This window comes from Heptranchias perlo, chromosome 8, assembly GCF_035084215.1.
Source record: "Heptranchias perlo isolate sHepPer1 chromosome 8, sHepPer1.hap1, whole genome shotgun sequence".
Lineage (NCBI taxonomy): Eukaryota > Metazoa > Chordata > Chondrichthyes > Hexanchiformes > Hexanchidae > Heptranchias > Heptranchias perlo.
Genome location: NC_090332.1, coordinates 34,752,544 through 34,775,654, shown reverse-complemented (window position 1 = coordinate 34,775,654; position 23,111 = coordinate 34,752,544). Strand labels below are relative to the sequence as shown.

Below are 23,111 nucleotides of genomic sequence, written 5' to 3'. Positions count from 1 at the left end.
CTGATAGGTGATGTCATCTTTCATTCCTGGCCACCACACTGTTTTGCTAAGCTTTTGCACTGTATTTTCTGCCGAGCAGTGGCCACCTACAGGATGACAAATGGAAGGAATCTCACAACACCAGGTTATAGTCCAACAGTTTTATTTGAAAATCACAAGCTTTCGGAGGCTTTCTCCTTTGTCAGGTGAAGTGTGGGATTCCTTGAAGGTTACCACATTTATAGTTAGAGAACAATACCTGGTGATTACAGATAATCATTCCAACTGCCCGTTGTCAAGGCAATCAAAGTGTTCAGACAGAGAGATGTTACATACAGGACCACCGAATATACAAACGGCCAGAACAAAAGACAGAGAGAGAGAGAAAAACATCCGAAAGGAAGAGAAAGAGAGAGAATGACCCGTTGTATTAAAAACAGATAACTTTTTTTCGCTGGTGGGGTTACGTGTACCGTGGCATGAACCCAAGATCCCGGTTGAGGCCGTCCTCATGGGTGCGGAACTTGGCTATCAATTTCTGCTCGACGATTTTGCGTTGTCGTGTGTCTCGAAGGCCGCCTTGGAGAACGCTGACCCGAAGATCGGTGGCTGAATGTCCTTGACTGCTGAAGTGTTCCCCGACTGGGAGGGAACCCTCCTGTCTGGCGATTGTTGCGCGGTGTCCGTTCATCCGTTGTCGCAGTGTCTGCATGGTTTCACCAATGTACCATGCTCCGGGGCATCCTTTCCTGCAACGTATGAGGTAGACAACGTTGGCCGAGTCACAGGAGTATGAACCATGTACCTGGTGGGTGGTGTCCTCTCGTGTGATGGTGGTATCTGTGCCAATGATCTGGCATGTCTTGCAGAGGTTGCCGTGGCAGGGTTGTGTGGTGTCGTGGACGCTGTTCTCCTGAAAGCTGGGTAATTTGCTGCGAACGATGGTCTGTTTGAGGTTGGGTGGCTGTTTGAAGGCGAGTAGTGGAGGTGTGGGGATGGCCTTAGCGAGGTGTTCGTCGTCATCGATGACATGTTGAAGGCTGCGGAGAACATGGCATAGTTTCTCCGCTCCAGGGAAGTACTGGACGACGAAGGATACTCTGTTGGTTGTGTCCCGTGTTAATCTTCTGAGGAGGTCTATGCGATTTTTCGCTGTGGCCCGTCGGAATTGTCGATTGACGAGTCGAGCGTCATATTCCGTTCTTACGAGGGCGTCTTTCAGCATCTGTAGGTGTCCATCGCGTTCCTCCTCGTCTGAGCAGATCCTGTGTATTCGCAGAGCCTGTCCATAGGGGATAGCCTCTTTGACGTGGTTGGGGTGGAAGCTGGAAAAGTGGAGCATCGTGAGGTTGTCCGTGGACTTGCGGTAGAGTGAGGTGCTGAGGTGCCCGTCTTTGATGGAGATTCGTGTGTCCAAGAAAGAAACCGATTCTGAGGAGTAGTCCATGATGAGCTTGATGGTGGGATGGAACTTGTTGATGTTATCGTGTAGTCTCTTCAGTGATTCTTTGCCATGGGTCCACCTACAAGATGAGCATGGAACATGATGAAAAGTTCCTCACTCAACACGGGAGGAACATATACGATGGGAAAATCTGCTTTGGGCTGATACATGAGCTGGGTTGTCCGGACAACTAGACATCCTGTTTTCAATGAGCACAGTCAGGTGGGCCCATTCAGTAGACTGGGGTAGAGGTTTGGATTGCCAAATGCCAGGCGATGACTTGCTGGGGGGTAGTGCCTGTCAGTCATCAGTAGGGTATACAGGTCCATATTGACCGGATTGTGGTTGGTGATAGCGAAACCTGATCACTGAACAAAGGTTCCAGGAGAACCCCATTAATCTTGGGTTCATGCCACGGTACACGTAACCCCACCAGCGAAAAAAAGTTATCTGTTTTTAATACAACGGGTCATTCTCTCTCTTTCTCTTCCTTTCGGATGTTTTTCTCTCTCTCTGTGTCTTTTGTTCTGGCCGTTTGTATATTCGGTGGTCCTGTATGTAACATCTCTCTGTCTGAACACTCTGCCTCTCGGCCACCTTGTCACCCCAGGAATTACCAACCGAATGCAGGTCAGTTCCTTTCGTATATGCCTTAACCTTCCTGATAAAACACGGCCGAATAACACGTCCCACAACAGTCTAAACACACTCCCATGCACATGAGGCTTACCATCCGAAGTACAAAAATCATTGGTCAGAGGTTTCAATCACAGCAGTCAAAAGTGCAGCAACTTCAGCATGTGATGCCGAATGGGACACACACTTGTGCTGAATTACTCTGTCGGGGAGGATGACAGCAAAGCCGGTGTAGGCAGTGCCCTTATAGTGAAATGATGATCCGTCAATATAGACATCCGATGCATTTAATAAAGGCTCCCTCTGGACTGGGTGAACGGCAAAGTCCAACATGGGTAGGGGACACTCATGTGGCTCGCCCTGGTACAATAACAGCTGGGGAAGGAGGGTGGTCCATTTTTGGGGTGATATCGAGTCTTCGCTGTGTCAGCAACAATGCCCAACGGCTCAGCCAAGCTGACGAGACCACAGTGTCTCCCAGTTTCATTAATAAGTTAAGAGGTGTATGTTAAGAATGCAGTATCATTGTTTGTAATCCCATAATGTAGGTGAAGTGTTTGACAGCCCAAAAGGTAGCCATTAAATGTGTCTCATAGGGGTCATATTTTGTCTCTACCCCAGTCAGTATCCGGGAGACATAGGCAATGGGTAACAGCTTGCCATGTACTTCCTGACACAGAACCGCAGGGAGGCTCTGATCAATGGCTCCCACCTCCAGGAGGAAGGGTTGGTCGGGGTTAGGGGTGATTAAGCAGGTGGCAGCATTGCTGCCTCTTTTAGTTGCTGAACTGCATTAGTGTGGGACTCGGTCCATTGAGACTTCACCTCATCCTTATCTCCTTTTAAAAGTTCGTACAGGGTTTGGCCAATTCGGCAAATTGTGGAATAAAATTGTGGTATCCTACCAGGCCCAGAAATGACCTTATTGCTGTCTTGGAAACTGGCAGCGGCAGCCGCTGAATAATGTCCACCGTATGCTGGTCTGGAGTCTGTCCTGCCGCCGAGATCGAAACTCCCAAAAATGTAACTTGCTCTTTTAGCAGTTGGGCCTTTCGAGGGTTAAGTTTAAGCCCAGCCTCACTGAGTCTTTGCAGCAGTTCATCTAATAACACAAGATGCTCCTTTATTGTTGCCGTTACTAGTAGCAAATCATCCACATACTGTAGTAGGCAGCAAAGTTTGGAAAAGTCTTTGACGGCCCTAGCCATTCGCTTGTGGAAAATGGTTGGGGCATTGTGAAAAGCCTGGGGCAAACAAGTCCATGTATAGCTTTGATCTTGGAAAGTAAAGGTGAACTTACACTGATCTTGTTTCCGGACCGGAATGCTCCAAAATCCGTTGGCTACATCTAAGGTAGAAAAGTATTTGTCCCCGGTTGGTGTCTGGGACAACAGCGTTGGCGTTTCTCCAACCACTGGTGAGCAAGCAGGTGTAACTGAATTTAGTTTGCGATAGTCAATCGTTAATCGCCAGCTATCATCTGGTTTCTTAATGGGCTATATTGGGGAATTTGTGGTGAATGTGCCCATTCTAACAATACCTTTCTGTAACAATGACTCAATACACGGATGGCTTTCAGGAGGGATTGGGTTCTGTTTTGCAAATGAATGTGGAGGTCCATTTACCCTCTCCCCACCCTCCATTCGTCCACAATCATGTTTATTAACCGCGAATACCGACATCAATTTTCGCAACACAGTCTGTACTTCAGCCATGCACCAGTGTATCGTACATTTCCTGTCTCTTAATCCTGTATACCGAGTGTACATCCGAAATCTCCAAAACCGCATAAAAATTCGTTGCATCATTAATTATTGAGTTAACACCGTCACCGGCATTAAACCATAGGCATTCGTTAGCATAGTCGATAATAACATGAAACTGACTTAGCACATCGGTTCCCAATATCCCACACCAATCAGTAGTTCGCATAGCGACAGCTGCTTTAAGCATGCAATGGAACCCCATAAGTGTCAGTCGAGTTTGGCCCAGCTAGTGTGTGTATTGACCTGAACCAACAAATCCATTTAAAAGCACACGTGGCTGTCCCGCAGCCTCATAATGTTCAGGACGTGGGGTATGAATAATGGTCACCGATGTTCATGTGTCTATTAACATTAACTGCTGCTGACCCCCCGTCTATGACAGCGTGAATCACGGGTCTGGCATGGCCATCGCGTCAGAACCTCACAGCCCACTTTGTTGGAGGGGCCAACTCCCTTCCTTGATTGTCATGCGTGGCTAGAAGACACTAGTCCCGAGTTCCCTGATGGACTTGAAGGCGCTCTGGGAGCTTTGCGGGTGACTACCGCTACTCGTTTAGCTTGCACGGACATGGCACTAGCTGTTAAGAGGGCTATTAATTTATCAATTCTCGGATCAGTGGGGGTTGGCCGAGATGGTTCGTAGGGGGGCAGGGGGCTCCAACCCGATGCCTCGTTTCTAAGCTGTCTACATTCCTTAGCATAATGTCCTGTCTTGCCACAACTATAACATGGGAATCCCCTCTGGGGAAAGTTTCCCTTCCCAAATGATGGTTTACTAGGTCCCTTCGGACCTTCCACCAGCGAGACAGGTTTGCCTTTACCCCCGGTTGAAGAGCTGGAAGGTATGTGATCTTGCACCACCTCCCATGCTTGTACAGCCGTTTCACTGAGAGTAGCCCAGGGAGTATCCCTGGAAACGGCCACCTCACGGCTGTCCTCACCATGCTATGCAGCTGATGCAAGAACATTTGCTTGTACTGGTCATCATCGTGCAGGTCGGGTGCCCCTCCCCGTGCGCGTGGTACTGTTGGCTGGGTTCACTCATAGAGATTGTAGAGGTGATTGGCGATCGCAGTGAGGTGTTCAGTGGAACCCTGCACTGTTTGTGAGCAGCTGAGCATCAGATTGATGCCACCGATGCCCAATATATTTGCAATTTCAGCGAACAGGCCGTTGGAATTGGCGGCTGGTCCGTAGGATGCCACAGAGAGGCATGCCTTCAATTTTGGTTCCATGCCGGCCGGCAGTACCTTTCTCAGGACCCCATCCTCTAACTCAGGATGAGCTTGTTTAAAGTCTCCCCATGCCTGCATGACCTCTATCAGATTACTTCTTTCTGGCCAAGTTCTCTGGCTAAGGCCAACGCCAAATCGGGTTTTATCGGCTCTGATTCGCGCACCATGGTGGCATCCCCGCGCCGAAGCATGGTCGTACGCATTGTAACCACATTGACGGGCATCAACCGCTTTCCATCACATTTCAGATCATAGTCCGAGTAAGGATAAAAGGCAGCTTGTCCTTCCAGCCCATCCCATCCTAGGTTGTCTCTGTCCATACCCTGGCTCATGGTAATGGCTGAAACTACAGCATTCATGATTCTTTTTTTATTATTATTCATTCTCGGGATGTGGGTGTCGCTGGCAAGGCCAGCATTTATTGCCCATTCCTAGATGCCCTCGAGAAGGTGGTGGTAGATCTCCTTCTTGAAATGATGCAGTCCATATGGTGAAGGTACACCCACAATACGGTTAGGTGGGGAGTTCCAGGATTTTGACCCAGCAACAACAAAGGAACAGCAATAGATGTCCAAGTCAGGGTGGTATGTGATGGGTTCCCATGCACCCGCTACCCTTGTCCTTCTGGATGATAGAGGTCGCAGGTTTGGGAGATGCTGCCGAAGAAGTTTTGTCAAGTTGCTGTAGTGCATCCTGTAGATAGTACTCGCTGCAGCCACAGTACACCAATGGTGGAGGGAGTGAATGTTTAAGCCAGTGGATTCGGTGCCGATCAAACAGACTGCTTTGTGCTGGATGGTATCAAGCTTCTTGAATGTTGTTAGAGCTGCACCCATCCAGGCAAGTGGAGAGAATTCCATCACACTCCTGACTTGTACCTTGTAGGTGGTGGAGAGGCTTTGGGGAGTCAGGAGGTGAGCTGCTCACTGCAGAATACCCAGCCTATGACCTGCTCTAGTAGCCATGGCATTTATGTGGCTGGTCCAGTTCATTTTCTGGTCAATGGTGGCCCCTAGGATATTCATGGTGGAAAGCTCAGTGATGGTAATGCCATTGAATGTCAAGGGGAGGTGGTTTTGCTCTCTCTAGTTGAATTTGGTCATTGCCTGACACTTGGATTTTTCGCATTTGCACTTTCTGTTTTCCAGAATTCAGCTGGATTGCTAAAGACTCCATTTTAAGGACACCCTTTAGACACCTTGTATTTTCACTACAGGTACCACCTGGTGAGAAATTGTATAGTATTGAGACATGTTGGAGGTGAATTTTCCTGAAGCTTTTCCCAGTCGTCTGTCATAACTTCGATGGCAGAGCCGCAGAAACCCCAGTAATACAGCCTAAACATAATTTATGCTATCAAAACTCGCACATGAATAATGATCACTTTAGTTAGGTACCAGAGATGGTGTCTATGGAATTATACTCCAGCAAAGAGTCAACTGCAGAATGTACATTCTGATAGGTACAAAATATGTGATTACTGAAACAGATGGCACACTTCATATCCTCTGACTTTGTAATCCATAGTGGCTCAATCACAATCTTCTGGCAGATAAAAGCCATCCGTATTTGAAAACCAGAGAAGCCACATGGCTGAACATGATGGTGCCACATTCCTTCAGCAGTGACATCTCAGTGGATACCACTGAAAGAGAGCTCCTGGACTTGGGGAGAGAGGTAGGGGGTGGGAAGAAGAGAAATTAAATGTATTTCTGGGGTATTTGGGTAAAGCTGTGTGAGGGTGATTTAGAGGGCTCATTGTGAAAACATGTGCCCTACAAATACCATGCAAACAAATTGTACATTGATTCTACCAATATATAAGCCAATGTAAGACATTGAAAAAATAACAAGAGGTATAGTTAAAGGAAAATGTAACTATAAAGTAATTTTAATATTGGACACTGAATTTGTCAGAGCCACTCAGATGATATCAGATATGAGCTATGTCATCTTTTTAGTCATGGATATTGATGGAGATGCATCAAAGAGTTAGAAATTCAGTATTAGTTGAATGCTGTGTTTGGGAAGGGAAGTAATAGCATGAATGTGGTAGAGAGATAATGAAGGAATTAAAGTTGGAGTATAGAATGGCAAGAGGAAGTTATGTAACAACAATAGGACATTAATAGCCTGCATTGGCTCCCTGTGCCACTATAAATTAATTTCAAGATCCTTATCCTCACCTTCTTGGGCAATAAATGCCGGCCTCGCCAGTGACGCCCACATCCCATGAACGAATAAAAAAAGATATCTCCACAGTCTTTCTCCACACTATCCCAATATGCATTAGTAGGTTTTGATGTTGACACAGAAGGATGTGCCCCTTCAACTTGTGAGGATGTGAGTTTCTTAGCTTTTTCTAATAGACTTTGAACCAAACTGGAGATTGAATTCTCTGAAGATTTATTTCAAGTATATTAAAATATTATGTTTCTATTGTGAAATGCTCAGTTATACAAGGCCTGTAATTAACACCCCTGTGATTAACAGAAGCTGTGGTTTCTTTATTTTCGTTCCTGTGAACATTTTTTTTAAATCAAGAAAGGATTTCTTTTTCTTCAGTAGAAAGGTTGAAAATTCAGCTTAAAACATTTTGGTGGGAAGAGGCATTAATTGATTTTTTTTAATTGTGGAAAACTGCATAAATAATAAATGAGTGCTTTATGAGGTCATTTTTGTTTTTATGGGCATTTGTTTATTGAAGACTAATAGTGCATTAATTGCTTTAAGACAGAATGTTTGGAAAAGAACCGGCTCAGGACAGGGAAAGCCATATGTAGGGTCCCTAATGGCACAAAAGGGTCTACAAAGGGTTGGAGCAGAAGGCTGATCGATTGGGCTGCAGTGGGAATTGGGGTCTGATGGTGGGAAAGGAGCCCAGGGCTGTTTGGGTCTCAATATCCTGGCTCTCTTCCCACATGATAGCTAGCCCTTGTCACCCAGTAGTGTTAGATCCCAGCAATCCTCCAATTCTGCCAGAAGCTGGGCCTATAAAGGCACAAACCCTCTCCCGAACCAAGCTGGACCATAGGGCCCCCTTTCCCAGGATTCTTCCCCTGGTCCCAGTTTATGAAACCCCCTCTCACTACTCACTGCATTTCCAGTGCTTCCTAATCCCAAGACAGCTCTCAATGCATGGACTTCCTTCCATGGTACTCCCAGATCCCTCTCCAATTGATCCCAGATCTCATGACCTGCCCCAGTGTTCCCAGAGCCACAGGTCTTCTCTCAGTGTTCCCAGGCCCTGGAAACCCCTCAAAGTACCGTTAGGCCCTAAGACTATCACAATACTGTCAAACCCTGGATTGCTCTTAATATTGATAAATCAGCACCCTGTTACTTGACATAATACCCCTGTTCTTTTTAAAACTTCGACTGTGAGCAACATGGTAAATTTGCTTGTGAATAAAAAAAACATGGGCCACAATTTTAACTCTTGCTAGCTGGGAGGCGGGGAGAGTATTTTAACTCGTGGGCCTCATTATAATCTCACAGCGGGTTTCTCACCCGATTGGTTGACCCGTTCACTTTAGCAGCACAATTTCCAGCGGGTCAGCCAGAGCCCTATTTAAAGCGGCAATACACATCTTAAAGCAAAGTTGCATTGCCTTCTGGCTTGGATAAATTTTGCTGAACAGAGAAGAGGATCGTAAGCTGTCGAGAAAACAAGCTCCCAGCTTCTCTGAAGCACCCCGGGAGGTCCTGCTCGAAGAGGTGAGGGAGAGAAAGGAAGTCCTTTACCCCAGTACTGGAAGGAGGCTGCCAAAGCATCAGGTCCATCAGGTCTGGAGGGAGTTGGCAGAGGTGGTCAGCTCCAGGAGTCTCACCTCCATGACCTGGATTCAATGTTGGAAAAGGTTCAATGAGCTCACTTGAATAGCAAGGGTGAGTATAGCTTTGCATTCTCCATTTCTCTCAGTAACACCTTCCCACCTCATCCCCCAGCATTTTGATGTATTTCCTCCCCTCATTACCCAGCATACTATATCATCTCTCATTCTCAATCCAAACACACACTCACCTCTTCCTTCACAACACCCAATAGCAGCGTTCTCTTGTCACTTGATGGACATTGCAGAATAAAAAACCTTTTGGGACTGTCGAAACTTACACTATACCAATACATTAACACCCAAACCAGTAGTACAAAGAGAAACTTTATTGAGCCCAACTTGTATACAAGTGGAAGAGCACCTCAAAACAATGGTTGAAGGTACAACTTCCTCGAGTCAGTGAAACAGCTCATGTTTATACAATTCAGTAAAGAACGCCCATCTGTTACAGAATATGGGTGTACACATACATTCTTTATTGGCTCAGGTAGTTGGTCAATCAAGTAGTGAGCCTGCCCCCCGAACATCCATAGCCATCTTATTACTTTTGCACGTAGGCCTGAGCATTCCCTTCCTCCCTACATTCCTGTCTCTTGTTATCAGTAGGGCTGAAGCCAGTCTCAAGGCCACATGGCCGTTCAAAAAACTGTATTCTTATTATATTCTGTAGTCAGCTACACCCTTATCTTAAGAGAGGCCAGGCTGTACTAAGCACCTGTTCAACTAACTTAATTATCAACATACCAAGGCTTAAACGTAATTACACAATTGTGCTTCTATGTGTGCTGTAGCTAAACCTATTATGTGAGTTAAGTGAGTTAATATGGTCAAGTATCCCTTCATGCACTTCCACATTAATATGATCAAGTATCCCTTCATGCACTTCCATAGGACTTCTTCCTCACTTCATACTCCAGACACTAGCTTGTTATTGAACACCTCCCCTTCCTGCTTGCATCTTCTCTATCTCAACATTTGAATTGCAAGCAGAAGCCCCATACATCTCCAATCTCCTTTGTTGGAGACACTCACTAACTCTCGGCAGGACACAACACCAGGGAGAGGATCGAGGAAGGACCAGCCAACCTGATGGTGCTGTTGGAGCTGGATCAGCAAGCTCTCAGAGCTGTGCGCATTGGCCATTTCAAGGCTGGCGGCTACTCTAAACAGTGTCTCTGTACCTCCTCATTAAGCACAGAAAAACGCACAATAAGCCACCTTGGCTACATCAATTTCCATTGTGATGCACATCTTCTGCTACTGTGCAGCCTCTCAATGCCATCCTAACAATTGTCCTTTTTCTAATTCCCCCTCCCCTGCAAGAAACCACCTCAGGGAAGGACAATCTTCCACAGGAGGCACCATCATGCATTTCTTCATATCTAAGCACCAGCACAGGGATTGAACCCCGGGTGGGTTAGAGATTGAGTTAGAGGGGTCTGTATGTGGTGGTGCACCCAGCACGAGTGAACAGGAACCGGTGGAAGGAAGAGCCTAGGAGATAGGTCGCCGGAGGGTGAAGTCCTCTTTGAGCTCTGCTGAGCATTACAGAGATGAAAACTTCAGGGAACCGGCAATGAAAACTGCTTGCCTCACTCAGGCAGTTATATCAGGTATTGGAAGGTCTGCCAAGAAGTTCAGCAACATAGCAGTAAATATGGAGGAGTCCACTTCCAGCCTGTGTGGTTTCAACTCATGCGGCATCAGCACTCTGCAGTCGACCTTAAAGAACGTAACCACATTCAGGACGTGGCAACCGGGCCTTCACAACAGGCATCCACATTCACAGGCTTTGGTGGAAGCTCAAACAGCTGCCATGTAGACACTGGGCTCAAACCTGTGCACTGCCTTTAAAAGGCAGATGTCCACCTTGCAGAGATTGGTGGAGCAAATGGATAGGGGCTTTTAAGGCATCACTCATCTTCATACACACCCACAATCTTCTGACTCAGCTGATCACAACTGGAAGATGGCACCATGGATTTAGCTAAATCTATGATAACCTCTCCCAGTGTAATCTGCATTGCATTGACCAGCCATATTCTTCAAAAAGTGGTGCCAATATTTTGCAGTGTATTTAAGAAGCTGCCCTATCCACGTGATTAAACAATTGCATATTGGACTAAGTGCTCCTGCCCATCTCTGCTCAAATTATGGTGAGGAAGATAAAGACAAAGATAATACCTGTGCTGTCTGAGGTGTCCCTCTTGCTTGAATTAACACTGTGGGGTGCTCACTCCAACTGCACAACAGTATACTAAAGAATCCAATTGGCACCTAGACATCGTTGCTGTCTTCTGCTTTGTATGTTTCTTAGCCACACCATGTTCAACACACTGAGCAGTAAAATGTTAATTCTTTAATATCTTTTATTAACCAGAATTATATGACTCATTGGTCTATAGACTAAATGAACAGTTAAACCATGGAAGTTTGAAGAATTGTATTATAACTCTCAGCACACACAAAGGTATTCTCATGAAAACTGCACTTTTAAGTGTAAACTGCTTTTTCTGTCTCATTTGAATTTGAACTTGTTAGTAGGTATCCAGAACCAACAATAGTAGCTGGTAGATAAGATTATTACATCTCAAGCAAAGCTCTGACTCTTTCAAGGTCAACGCAAGTAACAACTGCTTTAAATCTTTTGGAAGCACTGACCAAATAACTGCACACCACAGTAAAACCAGCCAACTACAAGGAACAAATAAAACCCTCCGTCACTATATAAATCTACTTGTCAATTCTTTAAAGATATTTTTTAAGAAGACATAAAAGAAACACTAAGAAGTTTTACAGGATATAATTTACAATATTCCACATTTGGGCTGACTTGAAAACTCATGAGCAACAGTGCAAGTTATGGTCATTGCCATGAATGAGACAAATATCGTATTCCACGACTTTTCATCAAGTATCCTATTTATGCAACATGTCAACTAAAGAATTAAAATGAAGCCCATAAGAAATACAGAGAGATGATTGTTTTAAATGGGAACTATATTGTGCAGATGACAGATTCATTCCACTGGTGAATTGCTTTTAATAATGGCAGATAAAATTTTGGAACCCTAATTTCCCGAGGTGAATGAAACCCCCACACGATTTTCATGAAAAATTAAGGATGGGTTTTTAAGAACTATCTTGTCTGCATGCCAAATAAGGCACAGCCACTTCACTGCTAAAGTACATAGTTTACTTACCCTTCATGTCTAAATACTAACTAGGAAAGGAAGTTTGAAGCACAAGAAAGTTTGCAGCATGCAAATCCATGGGCTCAATAACTTGCATTTATATAGCGTCTTTAACGTAGTAAAACGTCCCAAGGTTCTTCATAGGAGCGTAATCGGACAAAAAATTGACACGGAGACAACATTAGGGCTGGTGACCAAAATTTTGGTCAAAGAGGCAGGTTTTAAGGAGGGTCTTAAAGTAGGAGAGGTGGAGAGGCAGATAGGTTTAGGGAGAGAATTCCAGACCTTAGTGCGTAGACAGCTAAAGGCATGGGTGCTAATGATGGTGTGAATAAAACTCAAAGGGCTTTATCAGCTTGTTCAGAATTAGACTCAAATTCCAAGTGGGAGGCTTGAATTTCAGTTATCAGTCATAAATTTAGAAAATTGCCATTTCTACCAAAACAATCTTATCAAGCTAGATGAGAATTTTTGGTCAAATAGCGCTTAAGACAAAATTGTCATACTAACTCAATTGTTCTACTTTTGATCATCATCAATGGATAAATCTCTATTATAAACCTTTGAAACTGCTGGAAATTGTGCTTTGTTACACTGGGCCTCTCAGGAGCCAGGCTGAAAACTCTGGGCTATTGTGTGGTAACAGGTTCGTAATGCTAGAGGATGATTCAACTTGCTTCCAGAAAATTGTATTGCACTGACACGTATGGCTGAGAAGCATTTCCTGCCCATATAACAGAGAATTACAAACTTGTTTCTTCGCAGAAACAGATCCCAAAATCTTTCCCCTTCTGGAGAAATCAAGCTTAAACATGTTTTGTCATCAGGACAGTCTTACCCTCATTGTCACAGCAAGTATTTTTCCCCCCTTTCTTTGACACGGTCTAATTATGATTAAAAAACTTGTCATGGCCCAAGTAGTGTTGTTGGTATGAGCACTAGGAAGGATTCATAGGACGATACAGCACAGGAATAGGCCATACGGCCCCTTGAGCCTGCCCCGCCATTCAATTAGATCATGGCTGATCTTCAACCTCAACTCCACTTTCCTGCCCGATCCCCCTTTCCCTTGATTCCCCAAGAGACCAAAAATCTATCTCAGCATCCACAGCCCTTTGGAGTAGAGAATTCGAAATATTCACAACCCTGAGTGAAAAAATTCCTCATCTCAGTCTTAAACAGGATGACACCTTACCCGGGGACTATGCCCCCTAGTTCTAGACTCTCCAGCCAGGGGAAACAACCTCTCAGCACCTACCCTGTCAAGCTCCCTAATAATCTTATATGTTTCAATGAGATCATCTCTCATTCTTCTAAACTCGAGAGAGTATAGGCCCATTCTACTCAATCTCTCTTCATTGGACAACCCTCTCATCCCAGGAATCAATCCAGTGAACCTTCATTGGACCACTTCTAAGGCAAGTATATCCTTCATTAGATAAGGGGACCAAAACTATGCACAGTACTCCAGGTGTGGTCTCACCAAGGCTGTGTACAATTATAACAAACTTCCTTACTCTTGTACTCCAACCCCATTGCAATAAAGGCCAACATGCCATTTGCCTTCTTAATTGCTTGCTGTATCTGCATGTTAACTTCTTTAATTTCTTGTAAGAGGACAACCAGATCTCTCTGAACACCAACATTTAATAGTTTCTCACCATTTAAAAAACATTCTGCTTTTCTATTCTTCCTACCAAAGTGAATAACTTCACATTTCCCCACATTATACTCCATCTGCCACCTTCTTGCCCACTCACTTAACCTGAGTGCAGACTGCCATGTCCTCCTCACAGCTTACTTTCCCACCTACCTTTGTATCGTCAGCAAACTTGGATACATTACACTCAATCCCTTCATCTAAGTCATCAATATAGATTGTAAATAGCTGAGGCCCAAGCCCTGATCCTTTCAGCATCCCACTAGTTTCAGCCTGCCAACCTGAAAATGAACCATTTATCCCCTACTCTGTTTTCTGTCCATTAACCAATCCTATCAATGCGAATAGATTCCCCCCAACTCCATGAGCTCTTATCTTGCTTAACCTTTTACGTGGCATCTTATCAAATGCCTTTTGAAAATCCAAATATATTACATCCACTGGTTCCCCTTTATCTACCATGCTAGTTACCTCCTCAAAGTATTCTAATAAATTTTCAAACACAATTTCCCTTTCATAAAACCATGTTGACTCTGTGTAACCATATGATTTGCTAAGTGCCCTGTTACCACTTCCTTAATAATGGATTCCAGCATTTTTCCGACAACTGATCCCATAGCCGTTCAAATTTTTCCCCCATCAAGTATTTATCCAATTCCCTTTTGAAAGTTATTATTGAATCTGCTTCCACCACCCTTTCAGGCAGTGCATTCCAGATCATAATTCGCTGCGTAAAAAAAATTCTCATCTCACCTCTGGTTCTTTTGCCAATTACCTTAAATTTGTGTCCTCCGGTTGCTGACCCTTCTGCCAGTAGAAACAGTTTCTCCTTATTTACTCTATCAAAACCCATCATGATTTTCAACCTCTATTAAATCTCCCCTTAACTTTCTCTGCTGTAATAACAACCCCAGCTTCTCTAGTCTCTCCACATAACTGAAGTACCACATCCTTGGTACCATTATAGTAAATCTCCTCTGCACCCTCTCTAAGGCCTGGACATCCTTTTTTTAAAATTAGTTCTTGGGATGTGGGCGTCGCTGGCGAGGCCGGCATTTATTGCCCATCCCTAAATGCCCTCGAGAAGGTGGTGGTAAGCCGCCTTCTTGAACCACTGCAGTCCATACGGTGAAGGTTCTCCCACAGTGCTGTTAGGAAGGGAGTTCCAGGATTTTGACCCAGCGACGATATATTTCCAAGTCTAGATGGTGTGTGACTTGGAGAGGAACATGCAGGTGGTGTTGTTCCCATGTGCCTGATGCTCTTGTCCTTCTAGGTGGTAGAGGTCGCGGGTTTGGGAGGTGCTGTCGAAGAAGCCTTGGCGAGTTGCTGCAGTGCATCCTGTGGATGGTACACATTGCAGCCACTGTGCGCCGGTGGTGAAGGGAGTGAATGTTTAGGGTGGTGGATGGGGTGCCAATCAAACGGGCTAAAGTGTGTTGCCCAGAATTCAACACAATACTCCAGCTGGGGACTAACCAGTGATTTATAAAGTTTTAGCATAACTTCTTCCTTGCTTTTGTACTCTATGCTTGTTTATAAAGCCAAGGATCCCATATGGGTTTTTTTTTTTTTAAGAAGAGCCTTCACAACTTATCCTGCCAACTTCAAAGATTTGTGCATACGTACCCCCAGGTCTCTTTGTTCCTGCACCCCCTTTAAAATTGTACCATTCAGTTTATATTGCCTCGCCTCATTCTTCCTACCAAAATGCATCACTTCACACTTCTCTGCATTAAATTGCATCTGCCCATTTCATCAATCTGACTATGTCCTCCTGAAGTCTTACCACAGTTCTGAGTTTTGTGTCATCTGCAAACTTTGAAATTATGCCCCGTACACCCAAGTTTAGGTCAATAATATATAATCAAAAGGAGCTGTGGTCCTAATACTGACCCCTGGGGTCCACCACTGTATACTTCCCTCCAGTCTGAAAAACAACTGTTCACCACTACTCTCTGCTTTCTGTCCCATAGCCAATTTTGTATCCACTCTGCCACTGCCCCTTTCATACTATGGGCTTCAATTTTGCTAACAAGTCCATTATGTGGTACTTTATCAAACGCCTATTGAAAGTCCATAGACACATCAACCAGACTATCCTCATCGACCCTCCACATTACTTCATCAAACAACTTAATCAAACACGATTGGCCTTCAACATATCCATGTTGGCTGTCATTTATTAACCCATATTTTTCCAAGTGACAATTAGTTTTGTCTCAGATTATTGTCTCAAAGTTTTCCCACCACCGTTAGGCTGACTGGCCTGTAGTTGCCAGGTTTATCTCCCTCCCCTTCTTTGAACAGGAATGTAACATTTGCCATCCTGCTGCCTTCTGGCAATGCTACCACATCCAAGCCTCCTTTTTCTGTTTCATTTTAATCTCTCTATCTTTAGTCATCCAGGGAGCTCTCGATTTGGATGCCCTTCCTTTCCCCCTCATGGGAATGTGTCTAGTCTGTACCCAAACATCTCCTCTTGAAGGCCTCCCATTGCTCATTTACTGTTTTACTTGCCAATCTTTGATTCCAATCCACCTGGGCCAGATCCCCTTTCAACTCACTGAAATTAGCCCTCCTCCAGTTGAATATTTTCATATTTGATTGTTCCCGGTCCTTTTCCATAACTACCATAAACCTAATGATATTGTGATTCATAATCACAAATGGGAACTCAACAAAGCTCTGACCACACCAAAGCCACCGTACCTGAGCTAATATTGAGATACAGCCAGTACAAGCTAAAGAAAATAGCGTTCAGAAAGTTGAAATATTTCTTGAACTCTGCATTGATTTACAAAAAAGTCAAAAAGCTAACTTTTTTTTAGGGTATGGACAAAGATTGTAGCCAACAACACAAGAAAAACTTACAAAATAAACCCTTTCCATCAGGGGTGTTCAAGCTTTTGTCTTTATAAGCAGCATGGGTATGTACGAGGGAGCCTCAGAAGTACCCCATTAATCTGTGCAAGATCACATCACAGCTTACTGATACTAACAGAGCTTGGTGTTGAGTTAGGATTTATCTACCAATGCAGTAAGAGCCTAAAAAACAGCAAGCCCATACAATTCAAGCAGGACAAACAAGAAATAATAACATGAATAGGAATGAACATAAGCTGGCTTATCTTCAATCATAAGAATGCTTTATGTGACTAAGTGGCACTTAAAGTATGTTGTTGAAATATTTAAGTGTGGAAATCCAGTTGAAACTTAAAATTAATTTATACACATGCATGTACAAAAAATTTGGCTCCAAAGAGTGCAGGTAAAAAAATTGATTTATCATCAATTGTGGCCCTACACAAATAATTTAACTATACATCTACACTGTTGTATCAAAGAATGGAAAACTAGCAACCAGCTTTTCATCACATCCAAAAAACATGGTGGGGCAAAAAACTGGTGGTATCCAATTGGCCGCCCATAATACACTCCCACCCAATTTTCTTTTCCTTGGGGTGGGGTGTATAATGGGCAGCCGAGCTGATACGGCCAGTTTACTGCCCCTACCAAACTGGAGTCACCTCCATAAATTATTAGGTACAGATATGGTAGTACAGGAACACAAATTGTACATTTTAGGAATTAAACAGTTTATATATAGAATGAAAAAATAAACCTTTCAAATAATATAAATTTTAAAATGAAGCTATTCTCTCCAAACAAAGTTTTCTGAAAACAATATTTTACAACTAATCTGATCTCGTACAAAAAGTGGTAGCATTGATACAGTGCAAGGCATAATAGAAATAAATGTGTGACAAGGCCAAGAAATGGTGTATTTCAAGACATAACAGACTGGTATATGCATGAAAGAGTTCCGTAGCAAAGCTTAAGCGTGAAGAACAATTGGTGCACTCGGGAAGGAGGTCTGTGGTTTGCACGTGCAGAGAGCCACAGGGGGCAGCAACATGCCACAAGGCAAGGTGAACCATGGCACTTGATAAGAAAGCAAGCGGTCGATCTTTAGGATGCTGAAGGTGGGATGTTTGTTTCCATTTCTGAGCGTGGAAGCTAAAGTTGAGACTAATAAGAGAGTCAAAGTTTCAGGTGTGCAGTTTAGCTTTAAAAAGAAAAGGGATTGTCAAACTCATGATAGGTCACCATTCCATAGATCACTGATCCAGTTTTTCACAGAATCTAATCTTAAAAAAGTACCGTGGCTATTACAGACAAATTAGCGCATGCCCAAAAGTTGCCTGCTTTTTAGTTGGTAATTTTTTTCCATTTCACATAATGCTCTGGCACGGAGGTTAGCAGCTTGCAATCTTTTCTTCAGATCCAAGTTCTTTGGTTTATTAAGAAGTCGCTTTGTTGCATCACTTTCCTTGAAGTGAACATTTTCTTTACTTTCTCCTGCAAAATGAACTTTCTTCTTCCCTGGAGAGGATCCTGTGTCTATATGATCATCTAGCAGAGAAATCAGAATGAAAAAAAGAAATCAGTTTTAGACATATTTTACAAGTTACATGGATTCCAGCTTTTACAAAAAGATATACAAAAGGAGCTAAGCAGTTATCTATGTAGAGTCTCAACTGATGATTTTTTTTCTTTAGGCACCAGCTTTTTTTTGGGTTGGTTGAGAAGAATGGGAAAGATGGGGGAGGGAAAAAATAGTAATTGTTACAATTTTCAGCCCTCACCAGATGGATCACGTGTTCAGCATTAAGGACCACCACATAAGGCAGCCCTCAGTCCCTACAAACTAAAATGTTACCTTATATCCAGAGCACCCATAGAAACTTCATTTTCTCACCAGAATTGTCAAACACTTTCGTGTTCTCCCAATCTTCAGATAACAGCAGAATAAATCAGACCACATGGCTTAGGCAATAATATATGAATCAGGTTAATTTTTTTTAAATGGTAAAAATTTAAACAGTTTCATTGACTTATAAAACTTAAGTTCCAGTTGCAAAACAAAAGATGCAATGCTTTGCTAGCTCTCCTAACACTTAACCTAGACCAGCAGCAGTAACAAAAAAAATACGGGAGGTGGAGCACAGAGCCTTCACCTGTTCATTTCCCAACTCAACAGAACAGGTAGAATTGCTGACTCAGCCAAAACCCAGAGAATACATTTGTGCCAGGATACAAAGCTGTTGATCAACGCCTTGCCCCAGAGAGACTCTATGGGACACCCCTGCCACGAGAAACTTGTAGCTGAAGTTCAAGTTTCACAGGTATTTAGGATTACCAATCAATAATCAAATACAATGGCACCTATCTGGCTGAAATACCTGCTAATAGCATACTTTTCCACCGCCCCCTTCTCATTCCAGGTAGCACTGCCATTAGCGATCTCTAACTAGGTTCTAAAACAATGACAACCTCCTGTCCGGTGAATGCCAAAAGCCTTCAATATTGTGAGATGATACTTGTATATTCTAACATATAATCTTGCAGAATCATTGTTATCCAATTGGAACTAGTCTGCTGTCACAGCAGGTGAAGACACCTATAACTGTCTTAAGCTCCAGTGGAGTCCAACTCAGAAACCAAGTCTGCAAAAATCAATCTCAAGTAGTACTCTCAAACCTTAATAATTAAAAAGATATCATAAGGATTCTTATAACAGGACAGATTTCCAATGTCAGTTATCTTGAAGTTGATTTTTTGAATCTTAGTGGAGTTTTTGTGCAGAAGGGGAGAAAGATTTGAACAGTTTGTTGTGAGGTTCCACCACATGCAAGATGCTTATGCAAGTCCACTTTAAAAGTTTCTACGTCTTTCTATATTGTACAAAATGAGGTATTCATAATAAAATATTGCAACACAACTGAGTGCAATATGTCAGAAATACCATTACTGATTTTTAATATTTGATGATGCACACAGTATTGTTAGATACAAAGGAAATTCTACAGGTAACTATGCTAACCCACTAAGTTCCTCCATTATCATCAGCTATTAAAGTTTTTGAATAATCTCTTTTGGACCAAAAGTATCCCACTCCGCTCCACTAAATTTTGAACAAACTTTACAAAAATTCTCCTCCTCTCCCTTGCTAGCCCCATCGTTACGTGACAGAGAAACAGGCCCAACTGTGCAAAGCAAAAGTGCTGTTGGGGATTCCTTGTCTACCGTCACCCAATGCATTCTCTGCCCATCCAGCTGAACAAACTGGATTCCTGTAAATGAAGATTCAGAAATCTCAATAAAACCTAAAAGAGAAGGGAGGAGTTCTATTGATATAGATCTCCATTCCCCCTTGAACTAGTAATTCTGACAAATTTATCACCGACTCCATCCTCTCCCTGGCTGCTGTCTGAGGCAGAACCAGACCATTTGCAACCTTGACGTCCTATTTGACCCTGAGCTGAGTTTCCGACCCCATATCCTCTCCATCACCAAGACCGCCTATTTCCACCTCCGTAACATCGTCCATCTCCGCCCCTGCCTCAACTCATCTGCTGCTGAAACCCTCATCCATGCCTTTGTTACCTCTAGACTTGACTATGCCAATGTTCTGCTGACCGGCCTCCCACCTTCCATAAACCTGAGCTCATCCAAAACACTGCTACCCATATCCTAACTCGTACCAAGTCCCGTTCACCCACCACCCTGGTGCTTGATAACTTATATTGACTCCCGGTCCAGCAACGCCTAAATTTTAAAATTCTCATCCTTGTTATCAAATCCCTCTACAGCCTTACCCCTCCTTATCTCTGTAACCTTCTCCAACCCAACAAGCCACCGAGATCTCTGCGCTCCTCCAATTCTGTCCTCATGCGCATCCCCAATTTTCATTGCTCCACCATTGGCCGTCAACTGCCTAGGCCTCAAGTTCTGGAATTTCCTCTCTCTCTCCTTCAAGCGCTCCTTCTAACCTACCTCTTTGACCAAGCCCTGTCTTAACATCACCTTATGTGGCTCGGTGTCAAATTTTGTTTGATAATGCTCCCGTGAAGTGCCTTGGGACGTTAAAGGCGCTACATAAATGCAAGTTGTTGTAGTTGAAATAGTACTTAACACATTGGCCTCGATTTCGCTGGGGTGGGCAGGAAGGGTTCGAGGGAGCCCTGTAGCGTACGATGAACCCCGATCTTACGGCAGGGCCTCATTTAAATAAATCTCTGCCAATTACCTCCTGACATCCAGCCAGATTGACTACCTGGGGCAGCCTGAGACTCATGTGAACGGTCTCTGGCAGTCAGTGGGGAGTGGTGGGAAAAGAGAAGGTGGATGGGAGGAGAAGGCTGTGGGCAAAGATCAAGGTTGGAGAGCGGGGGGGGGCAAGGGGAGGTGGGGGGGGTTAGTGGGAAGCAGCCTGTGTCAAAGAACAGGAGGGGGATAGCCCAGTGCAAGGGAGGCCCAAGGCTTCCTTGCAAGGCCTGAGGAAGCACTCCTGCTCCTGCTGGCCCACAAAGAAACTTAAAATAAAACTTTTAAACCACTATCCAGCTCCCAACAGGTTTTCCTGATGGCCCCGCTCAGGCCTTCAACTAAAATTGCAAATCAGGTCCTAGTGATATCATCGGACCCGATCCGCATATTTAAAGTAGGACCCCGCTTCCTTCCTGAGGGTGGCCTGCTCACCTGCCCCGGTTTCCGGAGGCGGGGCCAGTTAAAATTTTGGCAATTGTCTTTTCGACTCGCAGTGCAGCAAATTCAATTTACTCTATGAAGTAATTTTCAATATGTAATCCTCATTTCTGAAAGGTTGATCACATGCCTACTAGAAATTTAAAGTGCCAGAGCTTGCATAAGTCAACATTACAGATACAAAGTAATTAATCTGCTTGTAATATAAAAAGCATGTTTCTTGAGTGCAAATCATAGCATCATGGTATGTTACAGCACAGAAGGAGGCCATTCGGCCAATCGTGCCTGTGCCGACTCTTTGAAAGCACTATCCAATTAGTCCCACTTCCCTGCTCTTTCCCCATAGCCCTGTAACTTTTTTCCCTACAAGTATTTATCCAATTCCCTTTTGAAAGCTATTGGCCCAGAAATTGCTTCTAAAATAATGGTGAGCTCACAGCGTTCACCATTATTAGTGGTGAAATCGTAGAGCAAGTTCTGGCACGCGCACATGCGCAGTTAAACAAGGAAATCCGGAACTTGCTCTTCCTGGTTCGTCGACGATACGATAGATTTGTGCTAAACGGACCTGGCCAGCTGGAATCATTGGAATCAATGGATCAGTGCCAACTTGCTCTCCTGCCCAGCTGGAAATGATGTAATATCACCACAAAAAAGGAATGTTCAAAAATATCAGCTCTAAACTAGGATTTAGCGGCATGGTAAGTCTTAATGACTGCCAAGCAACCTCCAGTACTGAAAATTATAAATTTTAAAAATGTGGAATCTCATTAATTGTGATTTTAAGAGTTGTTGGTCATTTTTGTAAAAATAATTTTTATTTGTTTACCTTTTCTTTGTCTCATCTCTAACTTTTAATTTGATATTTCTTACCCTCTCTATTTAACTGTCCCTAAATATTGTTTATAAACAAGATTTTAAATTTTTTTTTAACCTTTCACTTCCTGGTTAAATTAAATTCGATAAGGCCCAAATCCGGGCACAGGCTTAGCGGTGTGGGATTAGCCCATGCCTGGTGGTTCCGACGCAGGCAGCACATTCGATTCACACTGCCTCCTCATTTACCGGATAGTAGCGCAGCATGGAGACTTAACTGCAATGATCTCGCCACCTTCGGCACTTACCAGCAGGGGGGGCCCAAACCTCACGTGAGTTGCTCACACCTCTTAAAAGGCAGCCTGCACCATATACAAGTGCAAAATATAAGATACAGATCCGCACGGAGTCCAGAGATCAGACATTGCACATATAAAACACAGATGCAGGTTCCGTCCCTCTGTTTACAAACATTGAATAAAGGTTGCACACGTCTAAATCCCATCCTCCAATCTGCATGCCCGACCTCATCAATCTGCCGATCTGAGTTTGTACCAGGCCTGCGAGACAGCGTGCACCAAGGTGCTATGCTGATGCACTGGAGACCTTGGTGCAAGAGGTGGACAGAAGGAGGGGCATCCTATATCCGCAGGGGAGCAAGAGGCCCTCCAGACATACACTCAAGAGGCAACAGGGTACAAAGTCAATGCCAGGCGCATAGCACCACGAACATAGGTGCAGTGCTGCAAGAAGTTCAATTCTTTGGCACAAGTGGTCAAGGTGAGTGAGGTCAACTCTCAAGTGGCATCTCCTACCAACTGCACTACTAGCTGCATCCACTTCTCCACACACTACACCCCCGCCCCTCCCCATCACCCACCTATGAACAAATTCTTTCAATCACTACTCAACTCTTCCAATCAGATGAGTCCTCTCACCTCACAGATTACCACTGTTTCACACACAATTCACAGGTCACACACACTGGCAGCTA

At 43.9% G+C, this 23,111-nt stretch overlaps 1 protein-coding gene across 1 annotated transcript in view; it reads right to left on the bottom strand.

Annotated features, from left to right (window-relative positions):
* Positions 1 to 17,332: 17,332 nt before the first annotated feature.
* Positions 17,333 to 23,111, bottom strand: part of nek2 (NIMA-related kinase 2) — a 28,373-nt gene continuing 22,594 nt past the window's right edge. The window contains exon 9 of the mRNA XM_067988955.1: positions 17,333 to 18,166. Coding sequence (XP_067845056.1) covers positions 17,934 to 18,166 — 233 coding nt within the window. The 3' untranslated portion in view covers positions 17,333 to 17,933. The remainder of the gene's footprint in view (positions 18,167 to 23,111) is intronic.